The sequence below is a fragment of the Salvelinus fontinalis genome, chromosome 4 (genome assembly GCF_029448725.1).
Source record: "Salvelinus fontinalis isolate EN_2023a chromosome 4, ASM2944872v1, whole genome shotgun sequence".
NCBI lineage: Eukaryota > Metazoa > Chordata > Actinopteri > Salmoniformes > Salmonidae > Salvelinus > Salvelinus fontinalis.
This window is the reverse complement of record NC_074668.1, coordinates 16,896,438-16,919,381: the sequence shown is the minus strand read 5'-3', so window position 1 is coordinate 16,919,381 and position 22,944 is coordinate 16,896,438. Positions and strand designations below refer to the sequence as shown.

The window sequence follows — 22,944 nt, the reverse complement described above, 5'->3', positions numbered from 1 at the left end:
GCATAGTAGATCAATTCCGGGGTACAGATGTAACCTACTGGGTTCGAACCCGGGTCTCCTACACACCACAAAACTGTGTTAGCCCCTTGAGCTTAACGCCTTATATCAGCTCAGGGAGTCTTCAGGCATCAGGCAAGGTTGTTCCTCATACAAATGTCTTTCACCTAACTATACACTGAGTGTACAAAACATTAAGGACACCTTCCTAATAGTTGCACCCCAACGTTTTGCCCTCAAAACAGCCTCAATTCGTCAGGGCATTGACTCTACAATGTGTCGAAAGCGTTCCACAGGGATGCTGGCTCTTATTGAATCCAATGTATCCCACTATTGTGTCAAGTTGGCTGGCTGCCCTTTGGGTCGTGGAACATTCCTGATACACACGGGAGACTGTTGAGTGTGAAAAACTCAGCAGCGTTGCAGTTCTTGACACAAACCGGTGCGCCTGGCACCTACTACCATACCCTTTTCAAAAGCACTTAAATAATTTGTCTTACCCATTCACCCTCTGAATGGCACATACACAATCCATGTCTCAATTGTCTCAAGGCTTAAAAATTATTTTGTTAAAAATCAACTGTCTCCTCCACTTAATCTACACTGATAGAAGGTGACATCAATAAGGGATCATAGCTTTCACCTGGATTCAGCTGGTCAATCTATGTCATGGAAAGAGCAGATGTTTCTAACATTTTGTACACTCAGTGTACATAAACACCTAAAGTATGTGTTATACAGTACCAGTCAAAAGTTTGGACACACCTACTCATTCAAGGGTTTTTCTTTATTTATACTATTTTCTATATTGTAGAATAATAGTGAAGACATCAAAACAATGAAATAACACATATGGAACCATGTAGTAACCAAAAAAGTGTTAAACAAATCAAAATATATGGTATATTTGAGATTCTTCAAAGTAGCCACCCTTTGCCTTGATGACAGCTTTGCACACTCTTGGCATTATCTGAACCAGCTTCATGAGGAAGCTGAGGAAGTGCTGAACACTTGTTGGCTGCTTTTCCTTCACACTGTGGTCCAACTCATCCCAAACCATCTCAATTGGGTTGAGGTCGGGTGATTGTGGAGGGCGGGTCATCTAATGCAGCACTCCATCACTCTCCTTCTTGGTCAAATAGCCCATATACAGCCTGGAGGTGTGTTTTGTCATTGTCCTGTTGAAAAATGAATGATAGTCCCACTAAGCCCAAACCAGATGGGATGGCGTATTGCTGCAGAATGCTGTGGTAGCCATGCTGGTTAAGTGTGCCTTGAATTGTAAATAAATCACAGACAGTATCACCAGCAAAGCACCCCCATACCATCACACCTCCTCCTCCGTGCTTCATGGTGGGAACCACACATGCGAAAATCATCCATTCACCTACTCTGTGTCTCACAAAGAGACAGCGGTTGGAACCAAAAATCTCCAATTTGGACTCATCAGACCAAAGGACAGATTTCCACCAGTTTAATGTCCATTGCTCGTGTTTCTTGGCCCAAGCAGGTCTCCTTTTCCTATTGGTGTCCTTAGTAGTGTTTTTTGTTGTTGCAGCAATTCGACCACGAAGGTCTGATTCACGCAGTCTCTGAACAGTTGATATTGAGATGTGTCTGTTACTTGAATTCTGTGAAGCATTTATTTGGGCTGCAATTTCAGAGGCTGGTAACTCTATTGAACTTATCCTCTGCAGTGGAGGCAACTCTGGGTCTTCCTTTCCTGTGGCAGGCCTCATGAGAGCTAGTTTCATCATAGCGCTTGATGGTTTTTGCGACTGCACTTGAAGAAACTTTCAAAGTTCTTCACATTTTTCGGATTGACTGACATTCACGTCTTAAAGTAATGATGAACTGTCATTTATCTTTGCGTATTTGAGCTGTTCTTGCCATAATATGGACCTGGTCTTTTACCAAATAGGGCTATCTTCTGTATACCACCCATATCTCGTCACAACACAACTAATTGGCTCAAATGCATTAAGGAAAGAAATTCCACAAATTCCCTTTTAAGAAGGCACAGCTGTTAATTGAGATGCATTCCAGGTGACTACCTCATGCAAAGACTGTGCAAAGCTGTCATCAAGGCAAAGGGTGGCTACTTTGAAGAATCTCAAATATAAAATATATTTTGATTTGTTTAACACTTTTTTGGTTACATGATTCCATATGTGTTATTTCATAGTTTTGATGTCTTCACTGCTATTCTACAATGTAGAAAATAGTAAAAATGAAAACCCTTGAATGAGTAGGTGTCCAAACTTTTGACTAGTACTGTATGTGAGTGTAAAGTATGTATGTCTCTGGTCCTACACAGTGAGATTGATATGTCCTGTGATGAAAGTGTGGACCCTACAGGCTCAGATCCACCCAAGGTGATTAAAGAGTTTAACTGCACGCTGCTCTTCGATGGCGTGTCACAGGCCGACCCAGAGGCCCTCTCAGGCCTGCTGGAGTACCTACAGGGTCACAACAAGAGGCTCACCGATGAGGAGTTCAAAGGTGAGATGATCCCAGTGGTGGGTGGAGCCCTCTGGTGCCAAATAGGCTCATTTGAGACAGGAGATATGTCAGCTTTTACAGCCAAAGGCAGAAAGGAGGAAAAGAGAGTGTGTGTGCTGAAGGGGAGGGCTTAAGATGTCCTATTCTAGCTACTAAAATAGCATATGAACTTTGTCTCAAACATTTCACCTCGGTTACAATCGTCTTATTCAAGAGGAAACCTTACCTTTAAGTCCACTTAGCCCTGTGACTAACACCTTCAGTTTTTGTGTCATCCTGGAGTTTTGTCATGAGTTCGTATAGTGATACTCAGTACAGATGTCTAAACCAACCTCTTTCTGCCCCTTGGGGGTTCAACTCTGTCCTATCAGTATCCCCCCCTCTCTGTTATTTTTGGCTCCAAACAGTAGAGAGAAGGAAGCTACTGTGATGTCCGAGGTTGTCCTGCCAGTGGCGTGTCCAATGACAGCTTCCTGTTGGCTGTGTATGTATGGGGTGGGGCTTTATAACAGAGAAATCAGAGCAAACTCTCTCCTCTGGGAAGAAAAGGAATAAAGGGGGCTTGACAGACTAGCTAAAAAAACTCAGCCCTAAAGTCAGCAATAGAAGCAGACAACTTAGTGCTTTAACATTTGGTTTGGGTGTTCTGTTTCTCATGATTGAGGCGTTTCCATTTGTGAAATGTCACACAAGCTTCCCTTTCTTATCGCTAACGATTTATCACCGGTCTCTATTTTTGTGTTTGTGACCCTAACCTCTTCCCCTTCTCTCAACTGGGAACCAGAGCCATGCATTTAGAGAGTTGGGGTAATGCAGTTTCTGCATTTACATTACACGGCAACATTCTATAGTAGCCATGTTAGCTCCCCAATAACATTTACATGTGGAATATTTAAACAATGCTATGTTACTGAATGTCAAGAACAATATTCAACATTCTAAAAGTTCTAAAAGGACTGAGACACAGGCTTAATCCTAGACACATGGAGAGTAGAATGAATACGGAGGGTACAGGGTAACAAAAGACAGACAGCAGTGGAACTAAGGACTCTAGAGATGGAAAAAGGACCAATGAAACAGTTAGCGGGACTCTTCCTGAAGGGGCAGGTCCCGTGTGTACAGCCATACCCTCTGCCCAATGCGGTAGCGGGGAGCTGGAGTCTGTCAGCGATCTGCTTGTTGACGATACGTGGAGTTGGTCTTGAGAAGTGCTACCCGAGCTCTTCTCCAGGTACGTCGACAGCCGCGGACGATGGGTACGTTGACTTCCCGTTCTTGTTCTGGGAGCTGATTCCCCTTTTGAGTGCTCCATGGGGTGAGTCCCGTGCCTGAACAGGGAAGGATGTTCTGGGCATACTCCACCCAGACCTGTTGTCAGCTCCAGGTAGTGGGGTTGGTTGAGACCAGGCATCTTAGAGCGGTCTCCAGGTCCTGGTTAGCTCTCACCGACTGGCCGTTCGATTGGGAATGGAATCTGGAGGATAGGCTGGCCAACGCCCCAATAAGGGTGCAGAACGTCTTCCAGAACTGAGACGAGAACCCCGGTCGGAAACCATATCCATCAGGAGTCCATGGATCCGGAAGACGTGCTGCACCATGAGCTGGGCCTTTTCCTTGGCAGAGGGAAGTTTGGGGAGAGTGGTGAAATGAGCGGCCTTTGAGAACCGATCCACCACTATCAAAATGACAGTGTTGCCATCAGACGGGGCAAGCCTAGTGACAAAGTCCGGAGAGATATGGGACCAGGGACGATGAGACAGGTAGTGGCTGAAGGAGGCCAGAATGAGCTTACTTACCATGGAGTCTTGTTTTGAGCACACACATTGTGCACGCAGCGATGAAGGCAGAGATGTCAGGAACCATTGTGGGCCACCAGAAACGTTGTCGGAGGAATGCTAGGGTATGACCGGAACCTGTATGACTGGTCAGCCTGGAGGAATGAGCCATTCTAGGACCCGGGACCGGACTGAGTTAGGGACAAACAGCCGGTTAGCTGGGCCCCCGTCAGGTTCAGGCTGGGAACGTTGTGCCTTGCGAACCAGGGTTTCAATACCCCAACCCACTGAAGCCGCAAGGCATGAGGTAGGGAGAATGTTTTGAGACCGAGGGTGTGGCAGAGGAACTGTATAGGCGGTAGAGGGCGTCAGGCTTCACATTGTTGGACCCTGGGCGGTAGGAAATGGTGAAGTTGAATCTTGTAAACAAGAGAGCCCACCGGGCCTGCCTTGAGTTAAGGTGCTTCGCTGTACGGATATATTCTACATTTTTATGGTCGGTCCAGACCAAGAATGGCTGTTCTGCTCCTTCCAGCCAGTGCCTGCACTCCTCCAATGCCATCTTAACCGCCAGGAGTTGGCGATGGGACAGGAAGGCACAGGGATGAAGCTTTTGGTCCTGGGCAGATCGCTGGGACAGGATGGCCCCCACTCCAACATCAGAAGCATTAACCTCTACCACAAATTGACAGGACAGGTCTGGATGGACGAGGATGGGTGCTGTGGTGAACCAATGCTTCAGGTCCACAAAGGCTCTGTCGACAGGTCCGGTGGTATTTCCCGAGCTGCGAGCTTGTCCTTTATCCCCTCCAACAGTCCATGGAGGCGGGTGTCGAACAGAGCCTCTGGATTCCAGGAACTCTCGGCCGCCAATGTGCGAAAATCTACTGCCGTAGTCTGCCACACTATGGGAGTTCTGATGTACCTGCAGTAGTGTGAGCCGCCTTCCTCCCAGACACCGGAGAATCAAAAACCTTCCTCACTTCTGCCATGAATTAATCCAGGCTCTGGCACACAGCATATTTCTGCTTCCACACAGCTGTTGCCCAGGATAGCACCCTTCCAGAAATTAGCGTGATTAAATACGCTATCTTTGATCGGTCTGACATGAATGAAGAGGGCTGGAGTTTGAAGATGAGGGAGCACTGGGAAAGGAAAGCCCGGCAGGTACCAGAATCGCCTGCATAACGCTCCGGAGGTAAGTGGGGAGCCGGGGTAGGTTTACCAAATCCACCAGTAGTAAAAAGGTTACGTGCTGCCTATGAGCTAATTCACGGATTTGCTCCATTATAGCCTTGAACCCTTGGTCGTGGCATTATGTCAGGGAACGCAGCCCTTCCAAAAGGCTCCGAAGTATCTCCTCATGCCTCCCAATGGTGGCTCCCTGCAGGGAGGCAGCGTGATGGAGCTGGTCCAAGTCTGCTGGGTCTGTCATGGCCAGTACGTACTATAAGGACACAAGGCGAGACCCAAATGCAGACACAAGAAGCAGATGGTTGAGCTCCGATATTTAGGCAAAAGGTAGGCCGGGGACAAGTGAGAGTTTATAAACCGTACCAGAAAAACAGTACCAGACGAAGGGCAGTCTCGAGGTCAGGCCAGGCAGGTGTTCAGTAACCAGATCCGAGTCCAAACAGTACAAGGGGATAGGCAGGCTTGAAGACAGAACAGGCTGAGTGGTTCAGGCAGGCAGGCATGTTCGGGTGTCAGGACAGGCAAGGGTCGAAACCAGGAGGACTAGAACCAAAAGAGACTGGAGGAAAAAATGGGAGCAAGATAAACCGCTGGTTGGCAAACAAGACAAACTGGCACAGAGAGACAGGAAACACAGGGATATGTACACCAGGGATAATAAGCGACACCTGGAGGGGGTGGAGACAATCACAAGGACAGGTGAAACAGATCAGGGTGTGACACCAAATATGTCTCTGTTGTGTTTATCTCTATGTACAGTTCTGTGCATTATAAAGTTCCACTGTACTGCAGCACAGTGATAAAACATTTCCTACACAGTGGATGTACTGCTCAGGCGCATATTTCAGAAATGGTTTATTAGCTGATTGCTTATGAACTTGGTGCTTGGTGTCACCCTGGTTGCAAGATAGTTTTTCACATTAACAATGCACTTTGCTGCAGCAAAGCATTTTGAAAAAAAACAAAAAACTTTCATTAATGCCCAGAACTGTACATGTCCACTCTGAGTATCATTAATAACCATCCTTTTTTTGTTTGATGTTTTTCCAGAATCTTCTACAGGTAAGACGTGCCTGCCTAAAGCCCTTCTGAACCTGTACAACGGTCAGAATGACACCATCCCTCTGCTGATGAATATCGCAGAGCAGACAGGCAACCTCCATGATTTCATCAACACGCCCTTCAGAGATGTCTACTACAGAGGTGAGCTCTCTACTAGTGATGGGAAATTCATGAACAGCACATCACCAGTCTCTACTAATATTAGCGCTTCACTAAAAACACGGCCCTGATCATTAGGCACCAAATGAACTGAAACAGGGAGGGACTACTATCTGGACTTGGCCAATACAGATGCTCAATTTTGGTCTCCATTGCAAAACGTTTTCAAAAGTTTTCTGTTGCGTGCGCTAATGAACATGACCCAGTACTGTAGGATCGTTTGACTAGGATTGAAGTAAATCCTATCCTTCTAATTGGATATTATCACAGGTACTGTATGTCTATGATCTAATGTATCTGAAATGTGTGGCCTACTATGCCCCCCTCCCCCCACACACACACACCTTTGTTTTATTACAAAACCGGATAGCAATCGTTGAAGTCCACAAAGCATATTCCATGTACAGTAACAGACAAGTACATGACCTACAGCATGGTCAAGCAAGTTAATGTTTCTGACATTTTTGGACCGGAGCTGCCTCCACTATTCCAGCACCATTTCAACTTCAACATTTCAACATCATAAAATCATCAAATATGCTTAGTCTAATACAGTGACAACTAAAATATACCCCCCAAACTATAAATATACAATTTAGTCTAACCAAAGTAAGCTAAATATGATATGTCTGTCCATGGTTCTGATTTCTGTGTGTGTGTGTGTGTGTGCGTGCTTTCATGCAAGTAGAAAAACATGTTGAGCCTCCCTACTTGTAGAGAAACACCAATGCCATCCTCCTCTCTTTCATGTTGATGAAACGGTCTATCACTGTCATACAGTACATGCTTCTAGTTTTTGTTATCCTAGGCTACCTGGCTCAAATGCTTTCTTGCTAGCCTAACTTCCATTAATGGGAAACGTTAGCTAATTAACATTAGCCTTCTACATCTAGCTACAGTTGAAGTCGGAAGTTTGCATACACTTTAGCCAAATACATTTAATCTCAGTTTTTCACAATTCCTGACATTTAATCCTAGTAAAAATTCCCTGTCTTAGGTCAGTTAGAATCACCACTTTATTTTAAGAATGTGAAATGTCAGAATAATAGTAGAGAGCATGATTTATTTCAGCTTAATTTCTTTCATCACATTCCCAGTGGGTCAGAAGTTTACATACACTCAATTAGTATTTGGTAGCATTGCCTTTAAATTGTTTAACTTGGGTCAAACGTTTTGGGTAGCCTTCCACAAGCTTCTCACAATAAGTTGGGTGAATTATGGCCCATTCCTTCTGACATAGCTGGTGTAACTGAGTCAGGTTTCTAGGCCTCTTTGCTTGCACATGCTTTTTCAGGGCTTTGTGATGGCCACTCCAATACCTTGACTTTGTTGTCCTTAAGCCATTTTGCCACAACTTTGGAAGTATGCTTGGGGTCATTGTCCATTTGGAAGACATATTTGCGACCAAGCATTAACTTCCTGACTGATGTCTTGAGATGTTGCTTCAATATATCCACATACTTTTCCTTCCTCATGTTTCCATCTATTTTGTGAAGTGCACTAGTCCCTCTTGCAGCAAAGCACCCCCACAACATGATGCTGACACCCCCGTGCTTCACGGTTGGGATGGTGTTCTTCGGCTTGCAAGCCTCCCCCTTTTTCCTCCAAACATAACGATGGTCATTATGGCCAAACAGTTCTATTTTTGCTTCATCAGACCAGAGGACATTTCTCCAAAAACTACGATCTTTGTCCCCATGTGCAGTTGCAAACCATAGTCTGGATTTTTTATGGCAGTTTTGGAGCAGTGGTTTCTTCCTTGCTGAGCAGCCTTTCAGGTTATGTCGATATAGGACTCGTTTTACTGTGGATATAGATACTTTTGTACCTGTTTCCTCCAGCATCTTCACAAGGTCCTTTGCTGTTATTCTGGGATTGATTTGCACTTTCCCACCAAAGTACGTTCAACTCTAGGAGACAGAACGCGTCTCCTTCCTGAGCAGTATGACGGCTGCGTGGTCCCATGGTGTTTATACTTGTGTACTATTGTTTGTACAGATGAACCTGGTACCTTCAGGCATTTGGAAATTGCTCCCAAGGATAAACCAGACTTGGAGGTCTACATTTTTTTTTCTGAGGTCTTGGCGGATTTCTTTTGATTTTCCCATGATGTCAAGCAGAGGCACTGAGTTTGAAGGTAGGCCTTGAAATACATCCACAGGTACACCTCAGATTGACACAAATTATGTCAATTAGCCTATCAGAAGCTTCTAAAGCCATGACATAATTTTCTGAAATGTTCCAAGCTGTTTAAAGGCACAGTCAACTTAGGGTATGTAAACTTCTGACCTACTGGAATTGTGATACAGTGAGTTATAAGTGAAATAATCTCTGTAAACAATTGTTGGAAAAATTACTTGTGTCATGCATAAAGTTGATGTCCTAACCGACTTGCCAAAATCATAGTCTGTTAACAAGAAATTTGTGGAGTGGTTGAAAAACGAGTTTTAATGACTCCAACCTAAGTGTATGTAAACTTCCGACTTGAACTGTACATATTGAACTGTCATCCTCTCAGGCATGAGGCACAACAATGTATGAATTAATGGTTGGATCAGAATCGCCGTTATAATCATTGGCCAGTACGGAGAATTAAGTAAAACCACAAGACCAAATATCTGTCTCCAGCCATGTGTCACGATTGTCTTGATATGAGAGATTGGACCAAGGCGCAGCATGATATGAATACATCTTCTTTTTTTATTATACGAAGACGTAACACGAAACACTTATACAAACTAACAAAAACAACAAACGACCGTGAAGCTACAAACGCAAGTGCACACACAAACTACTTACGTTCAATATAGACTAGACATAGAAAATGACCCACAAACAGCTAAAGCCTATGGCTGCCTTAAATATGGCTCCCAATCAGAGACAACAATAACCAGCTGTCTCTAATTGAGACCCAATTCAGGCAACCATAGACTTTCCTAGACACCTACACTGAACATTAAACCATCTATTTTACTAAACCCCCTAAACCAAACAACACCCTGGACAATACAAAAAACACATACTTCACCATGTCACACCCTGACCTAACTAAAATAATAATGAAAACAAAGATAACTAAGGCCAGGGTGTGACATAACCCCCCCCTTAAGGTGGGAACTCCGGGCCCACCAGCATCAAGTCTAGGGGAGGGTCTGGGTGGGCGTCTGTCCACGGTGGCGGCTCTGGCACTGGTCGTGGTCCCCACCCCACCATAGTCACTACCCGCTTACGTAGCCTCCTCCAAATGGCCACCCTCCACATTAACCCCACTGGATTAAGGGGCAGCACCGGACTAAGGGGCAGCACCGGACTAAGGGGCAGCACCGGACTAAGGGGCAGCACCGGACTAAGGGGCAGCACCGGACTAAGGGGCAGCACCGGACTAAGGGGCAGCACCAGGATAAGGGGCAGCACCAGGATAAGGGGCAGCACCAGGATAAGGGGCAGCACCAGGATAAGGGGCAGCACCAGGATAATGGGCAGCACCAGGATAAGGGGCAGCTCCGGACTGAGGGACGGCAGCTCCGGACTGAGGGACGGATCCTGGTTGGATGACTGCTCTGGCGGATCTTGGCTGGACGGCTCTGGCGGATCCTGGCTGGACGGCTCATGGCTGGCTGACGGCTCTGGCTGTTCATGGCTGGCTGACGGATCTGGCTGCTCATGGCTGGCTGACGGATCTGGCTGCTCATGGCTGGCTGACGGATCTGGCTGCTCATGGCTGGCTGACGGATCTGGCTGCTCATGGCTGGCTGGCGGATCTGGCTGCTCATGGCTGGCTGGCGGATCTGGCAGATCATGGCTGGCTGGCGGATCTGGCAGATCCTGTCTGGTTGGCGGCTCTGGCAGATCCTGTCTGGTTGGCGGCTCTGGCAGATCCTGTCTGGTTGGCGGCTCTGGCAGATCCTGTCTGGTTGTCGGCTCTGGCAGATCCTGTCTGGTTGGCGGCTCTGGCAGACCCTGACTGACGAATGGCTCTAGCGGCTCCTGACTGACTAACGGCTCTGACGGCTCGGGACAGACGGGCGGCTCAGACGGCACTGGGCAGACGGATGGCTCAGACGGCGCTGGGGAGACGGATGGCTCAGATGGCGCTGGGGAAACGGATGGCTCAGATGGCGCTGGGGAGACGGATGGCTCAGATGGCACTGGGCAGACGGATGGCTCTGGCCGGAATAGGCGCACTGTAGGCCTGGTGCGTGGTGCCGGAACTGGAGGCACCGGGCTAAGGACACGCACCTTCAGGCTAGTGGGGGAGAAGGAACAGGGCATACTGGAACCTGGGGACGCACATTAGGCCTAGTGCGTGGTGCCGGAACTGGTGGTACCGGGCTGGGGACACGCATCTCAGGGCTAATGCGGGGAGCAGCAACAGGATGCACAGGACTCTGGAGACGCACAGGAGGCTTGGTGCGTGGTGCCGGAATTGGTGGTACCGGGCTGGAGACACGCACCATAGGACGAGTGCGTGGAGGAGGAACAGGGCTCTGGAGACACACTGGAAGCCTGGTGCGTGGTGTAGGCACTGGTGGAACTGACTGGGGCGGGGAGGTGGCGCCGAAAATACCGGACCGTGCAGGCGTACTGGTTCCCTTGAACACCGAGCCTGCCCAACCTTACCTGGTTGAATGCTCCCCGTCGCCCGACCAGTGCGGGGAGGTGGAATAACCCGCACCGGGCTATGTAGGCGAACCGGGGACACCATGCGTAAGGCTGGTGCCATGTATGCCGGCCCGAGGAGACGCACTGGAGACCAGACGCGTTGAGCCGGCATCATGGCACCTGGCTCAATGCCCAATCTAGCCCTACCAGTGCGGGGAGGTGGAATAACCCGCACCGGGCTATGAACACGTACAGGAGACACCGTGCGCTCTATTGCGTAACACGGTGTCCGCCCGTACTCCCGCTCTCCACGGTTAGCCTGGGAAGTGGGCGCAGGTCTCCTACCTGCCCTCGGCCCACTACCTCTTAGCCCCCCCCAAGAAATTTTTGGGTAGTACTCGCGTTCTTCCAGCCTTGCCTCCGTGCTGCCTCCTCATATCGCCTCCTCTCGGCTTTCGCTGCCTCCAGCTCTTCACGAGGGAGGCGATATTCTCCCGGTTGTGCCCAAGATCCCTTTCCATCTAATATCTCCTCCCATGTCCATGAATCCTTGATGCCTTGATCCTGTTGCCGCTTGTCATGCTGCTTGATCCGGGTTTGGTGGGTCATTCTGTCACGATCGTCTTGATATGAGAGATTGGACCAAGGCGCAGCATGATATGAATACATCTTCTTTTTTTATTATACGAAGACGTAACACGAAACACTTATACAAACTAACAAAAACAACAAACGACCGTGAAGCTACAAACGCAAGTGCACACACAAACTACTTACGTTCAACATAGACTAGACATAGAAAATGACCCACAAACAGCTAAAGCCTATGGCTGCCTTAAATATGGCTCCCAATCAGAGACAACAATAACCAGCTGTCTCTAATTGAGACCCAATTCAGGCAACCATAGACTTTCCTAGACACCTACACTGAACATTAAACCATCTATTTTACTAAACCCCCTAAACCAAACAACACCCTGGACAATACAAAAAACACATACTTCACCATGTCACACCCTGACCTAACTAAAATAATAATGAAAACAAAGATAACTAAGGCCAGGGTGTGACACCATGGCTAATTTAGGAAAGGGACAATTTTAGCTAGCTGGCTAGCTAGCCACCGTAGGACAAAAACACAATAACATGCAACAATTCAAGTTTTTCTGTCAATGACATGTGCTCCCAATGGAATTTGGACTCCAAATTTAAGCTAGATTCCCTTGACACTTTATTTTGGTGCACCAGGATCATTCACTGTTGAGCTCGCTCAGTTTAGCTTAACGATGATTGTCAAATTTTTTATACTGTACTTTTTTGGTCAAGGGATGCCAGATGCTCGCCGGCTTCCCTTGTCTTCAATGCTATGGGTGGCAACAATGTCATACTCGTTTGGACCAGACAGCATCAGATGTATGGTCTGATTTTTTTCTCCTGTGAGATACATTCAGCCTCTTGCGATTGAAGGAAAATAATGAAACACAGCGAGACAAAAGATAAATTATTGAATGTTTTTTAAAAATGTGTCATTTTTGGGGGGGGAGCCTGGCTTCCCTTGGCATCCATGAAACGCCACTGGTGTTGACTGACTCATTTGCGTGTTGCCAGGCCAGACGGCGCTCCACATCGCCATCGAGAGGCGCTGTAAGCAGTATGTGGAGATGCTGGTGGAGAAAGGGGCAGACGTCCACGCCCAGGCCCGCGGACGCTTCTTCCAACCCAGGGACGAGGGAGGCTACTTCTACTTTGGTAAGACACCACAACGGTAGAATCAGATCTGATCCATTCTACTGTCTACAGAAGCTCTTTGTGGTCCTCATCGCACTATGTAAGATTCAGATTCAGGAGGTAATATTTATTACCATACCAAGAACCAAAGTCCTCAGTCAGCAGGAGCCTAATCAAATCAAATCAAATCATGCTTTATTTATACAGCATATTTCAGACATTGAATGTAATGTTTCAGACAATGTCCTTCAAATAAAAAAATATAAAAAGAAAAAAAGAAACATTTACTACACAGCAAACATAACTATAACAATAAAAACGGAATGACTAAAAATCACCCTAAGGAATAGCAAAGCTAAAAATATTTTAAGATCTCTTTTATATATGCTTAAAGTGACAGTACAGTGCAGGAGTTTGGTTTAATCACATCATGAGACTTCTCAGGTATCCGTTTGGTGCTATGTATAGTAACATTCATGCCCTCCTAGTCTATTATTGAACGTTGGCAGTATTTCGATACTAGTAAAGTCATATTCTATTCCTCATGGTTTTCAATGACATGTGTGTTGTTTTACATGACAGGGGGCCCTTGGTTCCCCACACAGTAAAACTGTGGTTTTGTAGCTATCTCAGTGAGTCTTTATTGTACATGCCCAAAGGTTTGGGCTATAAAGACTGGATCGCTGCACAGTAGGATAACTTGGAATAAATATGTACTGGATCACAGCTAAGGTATTGCTTAGTTTCTCTTGTAAATTGCTTTCAGTTGCCATGGTAAAATTAACTGACATTTGAGGCCACCCTTTTTTATGTTGCTGTTTTGGGCTGGGCAAACACATTCAGGATAGTTCGATGGGCCAATGGTAAACTACTGTAACCACCTAAAACTAGTCTGAAGTCATCAAAACGATAATTATTAGTAGTCATCTCCAAAAAAATGAAAAGAAAACATGTCACAAGTTCAAGAAGTATTTCTGAGCAGTTTGGTGAAAGGTGTCTGTGTCTTGCTGTTGAAGAAAAGCAAACATACTCACTCCACTTCAGATGGGTGGGTTGCCCCTGCCTTGCTGACTTCACCGAGGTTGCTGGCCGAGAGTACATTGACAGAAAGCCTCCAAATGAAACTCACTCCATACTGCCCTCTGCTGATTGGACAGTATCCCTGAAACTCTCAACCCTGAACCCAACATTCCACTATATCCAGAGTAGACTAGCCTACATGCTATTCACCTCAACTAGACCTTCCAGCCTCAAGTTCAATAAACAAATACCCTTTTCACACTATCCTTTCAAACCGAACTGCACTGTGCTGGCTCGGATATGTTACCTTGCTTGACATTGTTCTTTCCAGCACTGTGTCAGCAGCTGTGGTGGATACGTAACCAGGCCCGTGCAGTACCCTACAGCTCGGCTTGGCTCAGGGATGTGAAAGGGCTATAAAGGAGATGGAGGGAGAGGCAGAGAAAGAGATACAGGTAGAAAGAGAGAAGATTTTAGTAGGCAAATATATACCCAAAATACTCCTACTGTCAATGTTAATGTATTAATGCATTAAATTCCATGCTCATCACCCGAGGGATGATATCCAGTTGCACTAAGTACGACTGTCATTCCCAAATCATTCCCAAATCATTCCCAAATCCCGGTGTGTCTGTGGCACAGTGCGAGTCATTCGCTATGGAGCTTTGTGCTGAGGTGAACAGGAAACCTGGCAGAGAGGCGACAGCTAATGTGATTTAGCGCTATGCTAACACTCAATGAGCACCCGTGTAAATCCATGAAGAGGAGCGTTTCCCATACGAGGTGACAGTGTAATCTGTCACCCATGGCAACAGCTTGTTTTCAGCAGCTGCTTTTGGCACATTGGTTTCAATGCATGGGCCACTCCCTCAGACAAGTGGTACTAATTGGGCTCTTTCCGTTGCAAGAATTTACGTCCAATTTTTGATCCACGTATAGGGAGCATTGCAAAGACATGCTTAAAGTGGTTTGCTGTTCCACATGAACTTGCATCAATTCCTGGAGTGGAAAGAGACTGCCCGAGTGCCAGGTCAGCGGGGTTTGCACATTTGGGACTTTTCTCCATTGTAAAAGGGGATCCTTTTGATGTATGTGCTTGTTGCTGTATGTCTCTGACGGTATCTCTTTGGCCAGGCGAGCTGCCTCTGTCGCTGGCAGCGTGCACCAACCAGCCAAACATGGTACACTACCTGACCGAGAACGCCCACAAGAAAGCCGACCTTAGACGGCAGGACTCACGCGGCAACACTGTGCTGCACGCCCTGGTGCACATCGCCGACAACACTCGGGACAACACCCGCTTCCTCACTAAGATGTATGACCTGCTGCTGACCAAGTGTGCCAAGCTCTACCCAGAAGGCAGTCTTGAGGACGTGCTCAACAACGACGGCATGTCGCCCCTCATGATGGCGGCCAAGCTGGGAAAAATTGGGGTGAGATTGAGAATGAACACATATATCACGTGTATGTGGAACTATAATCTTAAAGGGATATTTTGAGTAACATTAGCAATTCCAATGGGAATGCTTTTGCGTAGTGCTTCAAGGGGTTAGGTATTGTATTATTGACAGAAAAATATAATCACATCCATTATAAAACAGACAAAAAAGGTATACTTTTTCATTATTATTTTCTCCCAGGTTTTCCAGCACATAATTCGCAGGGAAATCAAGAACGAGGAGGCGCGTCACCTCTCGCGGAAGTTTAAGGACTGGGCGTACGGCCCCGTGTACTCCTCCCTGTACGACCTCTCCTCCCTGGACACCTGTGGAGAGGAGGTGTCCGTGCTAGAGATCCTGGTCTACAACAGTCGCACTGAGGTGCGTGATACCCGGCTGAGCTAAAGCCTGGGCTTTAAAGCTCTGGGAGCTAACTCAAGTCTTCAGTGTATGTTTTGTGGCTAAGCATATGAGGTGGGGCATGATAGACAGGGTCTACGTGTGTTTTTCTATCTGTACCTGTAATAGATGTTTTACTGAGAGAAAGTGAGAGCCATTATAGTCCTAGGAAAGATGGAAGATGATGTCTCTTTCACACCATACGCTCTTCTTACCATTACTGCATGTCTTCCTGCACTGTCCACAGAATCGCCATGAGATGCTGGCTGTGGAGCCCATCAACGAGCTGCTGAGAGCCAAGTGGCAGAAGTTTGCTGCCGTCACCTTCTACATCAGTGTTGTGTCTTACCTGTTGACCATGATCATCTTCACACTGGTAGCCTACTACCACCCATCCGAGGGAACGGTACGCATGTGCCCAACAACTCACATACAAATACAAAAAATTTATGCATTTATACAATGTATGAAAGTGTTGGCCAAGTGGCATTATTATTATATTACTATACGTATACTGTGAAAACAGTATGGGTGTCACCACCAGCCAAGCTTTAACTCTGTTTGTCCCCACCCAGCCTCCGTACTCCTATACCACCAACACAGACTACCTGCGTATGGTAGGGGAGATTGTCACCCTGTGCTCTGGAGTCTTCTTCTTCCTCACCAATGTGAGTTTTTCCTTCCGGTTGAAGCATCCAATCAGAGTCAGACAGCTTTGAATGTTGACTCTACAATAAACAACTTCTTTCAAAGATGCCTCGAAATGTGTACACAAACATACACAAACATACACTTTTGATATAAATCTTAGATCTCCCCTGTAAATGTATCTTGTTCTTTTCTGACATTCATTGAATCAATAATTTCCTCTCTCTCTCCCCGCTTTGTAGATTAAGGACCTCTTACTGAAGAAATGCCCTGCGGTGAACTCCCTATTTGTCAATGGATCTTTTCAACTGCTCTAGTAAGACTTCACCCCCCCCCCTCCCCCACCTCCTCTGTAGCTTCCTCTGGCTTGTACACAAGGCTTATTTCTCATCCTCTTTTAATTGAGTCATCTAATTAATTCCACATTACAGCCTCCATTTCCCTGGTACGTTTTATAGTTTACATCTTCTTTAATTAAACCTACGATCCCATCAAAGAGCGGAGGATTTTCGAGCGGCGTTCCAAAGCATGTTTGTTTTCATCATTAGCGCTGCGTCTGCGAGGGCCTACATGGTGTGCCCGTTAAATGCCAAATGGCATTCCCGTGTAGGTAGGAGAATGATTATTATTTTTATTTTTAACCTTTATTTAATTAGGCAAGTCAGTTAAGAACAAATTCTTATTTACAATGACGGCTTAGGAACAGTGGGTTAACTGCCTTGTTCAGGAGCAGAACGACAGATTTTTACCTTGTCCGCTCAGGGATTCAATCTAGCAACCTTTTGGTTACCTTTCGGTTACTGGTACAACGCTCTAACCACTAGGCTACCTGCCGCCCCATTATTGCTGTTTCCTGGAATATTAACATCAAGGTCGTATTCATTATTGTACAACCTGTATCTTGTACATTTCGGTCCGTTTTCTTCCATTTGGGGCAAATGAACACGGCCCAACTCTTCTATATTTTTTTAGCTTCATCTACTCTTTGCTGGTGATAGTGACTGCGGCCCTCTACCTGTCGGGTATCGAGGCCTATGTGGCTGTGATGGTGTTTGCGTTGGTCCTGGGCTGGATGAACACTCTCTACTTCACCAGAGGCCTGAAGCTCACCGGCACCTACAGCATCATGATACAGAAGGTATCAACTCCTTCAATCTTTCATCCATCACATTGAATTTGAAATGAATATGGACTTCTTTGGACACTAGATGGCAGATCACAATTTATCCTTCTTCAGATTCTCTTCAAAGATTTGTTATGGTTTCTGCTGGTCTACCTGCTCCTCATGATTGGATACTCGTCAGGTACAGTGTCCTCTACTCAGCACTTCTTCTTCTCAGCAGTCTGATGACCAGTTGAAACAGAAGAGAACTTCCCTCATCTCCTCATGTCTCCCATCTCCTCCCCAGCTCTAGTGTCCCTCCTGACGGTGTGCCCAGGGCCGGAAAAGGTGTGTCCAGAGAAAGGTGGCTGCCCCACATACCCCCAGTGCCGGGACACAAACACCTTCAGCAAATTCCTGCTGGACCTGTTCAAACTGACCATCGGGATGGGCGATCTGGACATAGTCAGCAGGAGTCAGTACCCGGCTGTCTTCCTCATCCTGCTGGTCACCTACATCATCCTCAGCTTTGTTCTACTGCTCAACATGTTGATCGCTCTGATGGGAGAGACGGTGAGCCAGGTGTCCAAGGAGAGCAAGAAGATCTGGAAGCTGCAGGTGAGTGAGGAGGAAAGCTGATGGACAGCTAGGTTCCCTAGAATTCATTAGGGTACATTGTAGAAAATGTTTTGCAACAGAAAACAAAAAGAGCCACATTATATTATGAAGTACACAAATACATGTCGGTTGACATTCTGTTTTAACGACAGTGGGCTACGACCATCCTGGACATCGAGCGCTCCTTCCCTGTGTGTCTGCGGAAGTCCTTTCGGTCTGGGGAGATGGTGACAGTGGGGAAGAACTGGGACGGCACCCCTGACTGCCGCTGGTGCTTCAGGTACACACAGTCATTTCTCTGGACTCTCACCCCTCTCTGCACTAAAGACATGTGTCTGATTGGTCAGTCAGACAGCCCAGTGTCTTCTTTTTTGTGATATGCTATATTTTGTGAAAAAATAATAATTCTGGGGGCCTCCTGAGTGGCGCAGCGGTCTAAGGCACTAAGGCACGAAGCGTCACTACAGACCCGGGTTCGATCCCAGGTTGTGTCATAACCGATCTTGACCGGGAGTCCCAAAGGGCGACAGCATTGTCCGTGTTAGGGGAGGGTTTGGACAGGGGGGCTTTACTTGGCTCATCGCGCTCTAGCGACTCCTTTTGACGGGCCGGGCACCTGCAGGCTGACTTCGGTCGTCAGTTGAACAGTGTTTCCTCTGACACATTGGTGCGGCTGGCTTCCGGGTTAAGCGGGCGGGTGTTAAGGGCTTGGCGGGTCATGTTTCGGAGGGCACATGACTCGACCTTCGCGGTTTGGCGGATCATGTTTCGGAGGGCGCATGACAAACATCTTCTAATGCAAACATCTTCTGTGGTCACCCAGGGTGGATGAGGTCAACTGGTGCCACTGGAATCAGAACCTGGCCATAATCAACGAAGACCCGGGCAAGAACATAACAGGGACCCTCCAAAGCTCCAGTACAGTTCATCAAACTGTCCGTGGCCTGAGGAGAGGTAAAACTCTTATACTCGGTTTCTAATAAATGCTCACACACATTCTACAAAGACAAATATACAGTACAGTGTATAAGGGCAAGGTGAATCACATTAGCCAACCTTTGACCTTTGTTCCCCAACCTCCTGTAGATCGTTGGTCCACAATGGTGCCATGGGTTATGGAGCAGAATAAAAGGCAGCAACCACAGGACCAAGTATTGGAAATGGAGCCACTGACCTCCTGACATTGAACCTGTGCAGGGCCAATGGGGGGCCCCGGGTCCTTCCTGCAGATCGGAGGTCATCATACTCAAACGAACAGAAAAGTGTTGGGCCACAAAGTTTGCCACTTTGCACAAAACTCTGTTGCCAAAAATATGTATTTAACTTCTTCGGGGTAGGGGGCAGCATTTTCACTTTTGGATAAATAGCGTGCCCAATTTCAACTTCCTTCTACTCATCCCCAGAATATAAGATGCATATTATTAGTAGATTTGGATGGAAAACACTCTGAAGTTCCTAAAACTGTTTGAATCATGTCTGTGAGCATAACAGAACTTATGTAGCAGGACAAACCATTCAGGATTTTAATTTTTTTGAGGTCACTGTCTTTTCAATGAGTTTTCATTGGGACACCAGATTTCTAAGGGACTTGTTTGCAGTTCCTACCGCTTCCACTGGATGTCACCAGTCTTTGGAAATTGGTTGAGGTTATTCCTTTGTGTAATGAAGAAGTACGGCCATCGTAAATGAGGGTCACTTGAAGTAAACTGTTTGAGAGAGGCACATTACCAAAAAAGTTGCGTCAGTTTGTTTTCTTTTTGTATTGAACACAGATCATCCCGTCTTCAAATTGATCGATTATTAACGTTTAAAAATACCTAACGTGGTATTACAAAAGTAGTTTGAAATGTTTTGGTAAAGTTTACATGTAACTTTTGATATATTTTGTAGTGATGTTGCGCAAGTTGGAAGCTGTGTTTTTCTGGATGAAACGCGCCAAATACATTGACATTTTGGATATATATCGACGAATTAATCGAACAAAAGGACCCTTTGTGATGTTTATGGCATGTTTATTCATGCTTTACCTTTCGTCAAAGGTAAGGCATGAATTATATTTTATTTCTGCGTTTTGTGTCGTGCCTGCAGTGTTGAAATATGCTACTCTCTTTGTTTACTGTTGTGCTGTCATCAGATAATAGCATCTTATGCTTTCGCTGAAAAGCCTTTTTTTAAATCTGACATGTTGGCTGGATTCACAATGAGTGTAGCTTTAATTTGGTATCTTACATGTGTGGTTTAATGAAAGTTTAATTTTTATATCATTTTATTTGAATATGCGCTCTGTACGCAAGCGTCCCACCTACCCCAGAGAGGTTAAGTATTATAAGAAAATCGAACAGATTTTTAGAAAGTTATGAATCTAACGTATGTTCAAGCCAACCATTCAGTGCTCTAATGACCAGTCTCCTCCATGTGAGGATTCTACTTGAAGGTTTTAACCCAGAGAGAAGGTGCATCTTTACCTGGTCGCTGGTTCGAATCCCCGAGTTGACTTGGTGAAAAATCTGTTAATGTGCTGTCGTGTCTTTGGCATCATTAAAACTGAAGATTTATTTATCAAATAACTCTGTAATTATTATTACGCGATTAAACTGATTAATCATGTAACTGTAATTAACTAGGAAGTCGGGGCACCAAGGAAAATATTCAGATTACAAAGTTATAATTTTCCTAATATAACTTTAGTCTTTAGTCTTCGAATTAATGAATTATTATTGACCTCCTGTTAGTCTCATTCCAAACGTCGTAAATTGTTGGTTATCTGCACGAACCCAGTCTTCACTATGAGTCATCCATACATCAATTCTCTTAAAATAATTTATTTACTAACTAAGTAATTCACAGAAATTTCATAAACAAACAGTAGATAGTTACAAGGAAATGATAACTGAGTTTCCCTTGTGGGAGAAACCGGTATCGCGGCTTGGTGGACAAAAAGGGAAGTGGGGGTCAACTGAGATGAGACACTACAACGTTGATAATTATAACAATTGAAATGCTGATCCTTTGCATATGAATGCTCACTCATTCGGGAATAATTGCAATCAATATATATATTTACGCTCAGTGTGTCGTCGGGATTTCTGTTGAAAAGTTTGTTTCTGTTGGAGAGTTTGTCTGCCCTCTCGCTGTCTCTGTCGTGGTTAGAATGGATAGTTCATAGTGAAATTCATTCATGTCGTTATAGATAGAGGTTTCGGCAGTTGTCGGTCTTCGCGTTCAATGATACCGAATTCCTAGCTGCAGACTAGTAATTAATATCAAAGACCTGTTCTTATTCTGTCGGTATTGATAGTCTAAGAGTTTAATCACATAGTATGGTTAAAAGATTCAGCTATCTACTCAAACCTTAGCTTATACTCAGGTTTATGGTCTCCTCTCAAACCTTGGCCCTCTCGTTATCGAGGTAAGCTGGTCTGGTGATAGAAAACCCGGTGGGTGTTTTATTCGGAAGAGCAGAAAAGGGCCTGTCCCAGGACTCAAGGCCATAACTGTGCTCATGGGCGGTCCTCTTGATTTAGTTAAACTCCAAAGGGAATTGGAGTTTCCTTCATTAAACAGTCCAAAATCACATTACACAATTTCACAAACAGTATCATCCTCACTCATTCATCTTATACAACAATTACATGTAAGCCTCATATCCGAGGCTATTGTATAAACAGAGTTATGGTAATGTGACCGTATTGTCTCTCATGAGTTTCACAAAATTGTACCAAACGGACCAGTCCGTAGCTGGATTCTTCACCGATCTTTTATACCTTCTCCAGAACATAAATGTTGTTCGGACCTCAAGTTCTGTGAGGTGGAAGAAATTCCTTTGTTCTCTCGATGAAAACTCCCTCTCTCTCTATACTGTAGCCATGAGGAGATAATCTCCGCCAGGAATTTACGACCTGAGGTCGCAGCAGCCTGAGTGTAAGAGACAGAGAGAGGGGGATGGTGCCCGCTGTACCCAAAGAGGGCAACGTCATGACAGTGCCTTGAGCTAGACACTTGTATGTACAGTTGATGTTGGAAGTTTACATACACTTTAGCCAAATACATTTAAACTCAGTTTTTCACAATTCCTGACATTTAATTCTCGTAAAAATTCCCTATCTTAGGTCAGTTAGGATCACCACTTTATTTTAAGAATGTGAAATGTCAGAATAATAGTAGAGAGAATGATTTATTTCACCTTTAATTTCTTTCATCACATTCCCAGTGGGTCAGAAGTTAACACTCAATTAGTATTTGGTAGCATTGCCTTTAGATTGTTTAACTTGGGGCAAACGTTTTGGGTAGCCTTCCACAAGCTTCCCACAATAAGTTGAGTTTTTCCATCGTGTTTTGTTGAGGCCTTTTTGGGACATTATTGGATGAATATCTTCCTATGTGTTTCGATGTTTTTTATACAATTCTTTATACATTTTGCAACAAAGTTAACTCCTGGTCCTTTGTGCCTTTTTATGAATTAATCATATGACATACTATCAAATTGCATGAGCTATATGATTTATTGCTGTTCCGAATCTGCAATCAACAGCAATCCTTATGTTGGTCAGCAGATGGAAGCAGAGGTCTAAATTCCTAAATATGCTCAGTGGCCTTTCTTCCCTACAGCACAAAGGTTGTATTCATTAGGCACTAAACGGAAGAAAACAAACTGAAACAGTAAGGGACCACCTGAACTTGTTCAATAAGAAATGCTCTT

The 22,944-nt window shown here is 45.5% G+C and overlaps 1 protein-coding gene across 1 annotated transcript in view; it reads left to right on the top strand.

The window, feature by feature from the left end:
• The window catches only part of LOC129853190 (transient receptor potential cation channel subfamily V member 4-like), a 29,721-nt gene extending 7,510 nt beyond the window's left edge, over positions 1 to 22,211 (top strand). Inside the window, exons 3-16 of the mRNA XM_055918944.1 lie at positions 2,315 to 2,499; positions 6,519 to 6,671; positions 12,900 to 13,040; positions 15,174 to 15,472; positions 15,680 to 15,859; positions 16,125 to 16,283; positions 16,453 to 16,545; positions 16,768 to 16,841; positions 17,498 to 17,663; positions 17,763 to 17,829; positions 17,935 to 18,245; positions 18,398 to 18,525; positions 19,069 to 19,199; positions 19,332 to 22,211. Coding sequence (XP_055774919.1) covers positions 2,315 to 2,499; positions 6,519 to 6,671; positions 12,900 to 13,040; positions 15,174 to 15,472; positions 15,680 to 15,859; positions 16,125 to 16,283; positions 16,453 to 16,545; positions 16,768 to 16,841; positions 17,498 to 17,663; positions 17,763 to 17,829; positions 17,935 to 18,245; positions 18,398 to 18,525; positions 19,069 to 19,199; positions 19,332 to 19,426 — 2,182 coding nt within the window. The 3' untranslated portion in view covers positions 19,427 to 22,211. The remainder of the gene's footprint in view (positions 1 to 2,314; positions 2,500 to 6,518; positions 6,672 to 12,899; positions 13,041 to 15,173; positions 15,473 to 15,679; positions 15,860 to 16,124; positions 16,284 to 16,452; positions 16,546 to 16,767; positions 16,842 to 17,497; positions 17,664 to 17,762; positions 17,830 to 17,934; positions 18,246 to 18,397; positions 18,526 to 19,068; positions 19,200 to 19,331) is intronic.
• The last annotated feature ends 733 nt before the right edge of the window (positions 22,212 to 22,944 follow it).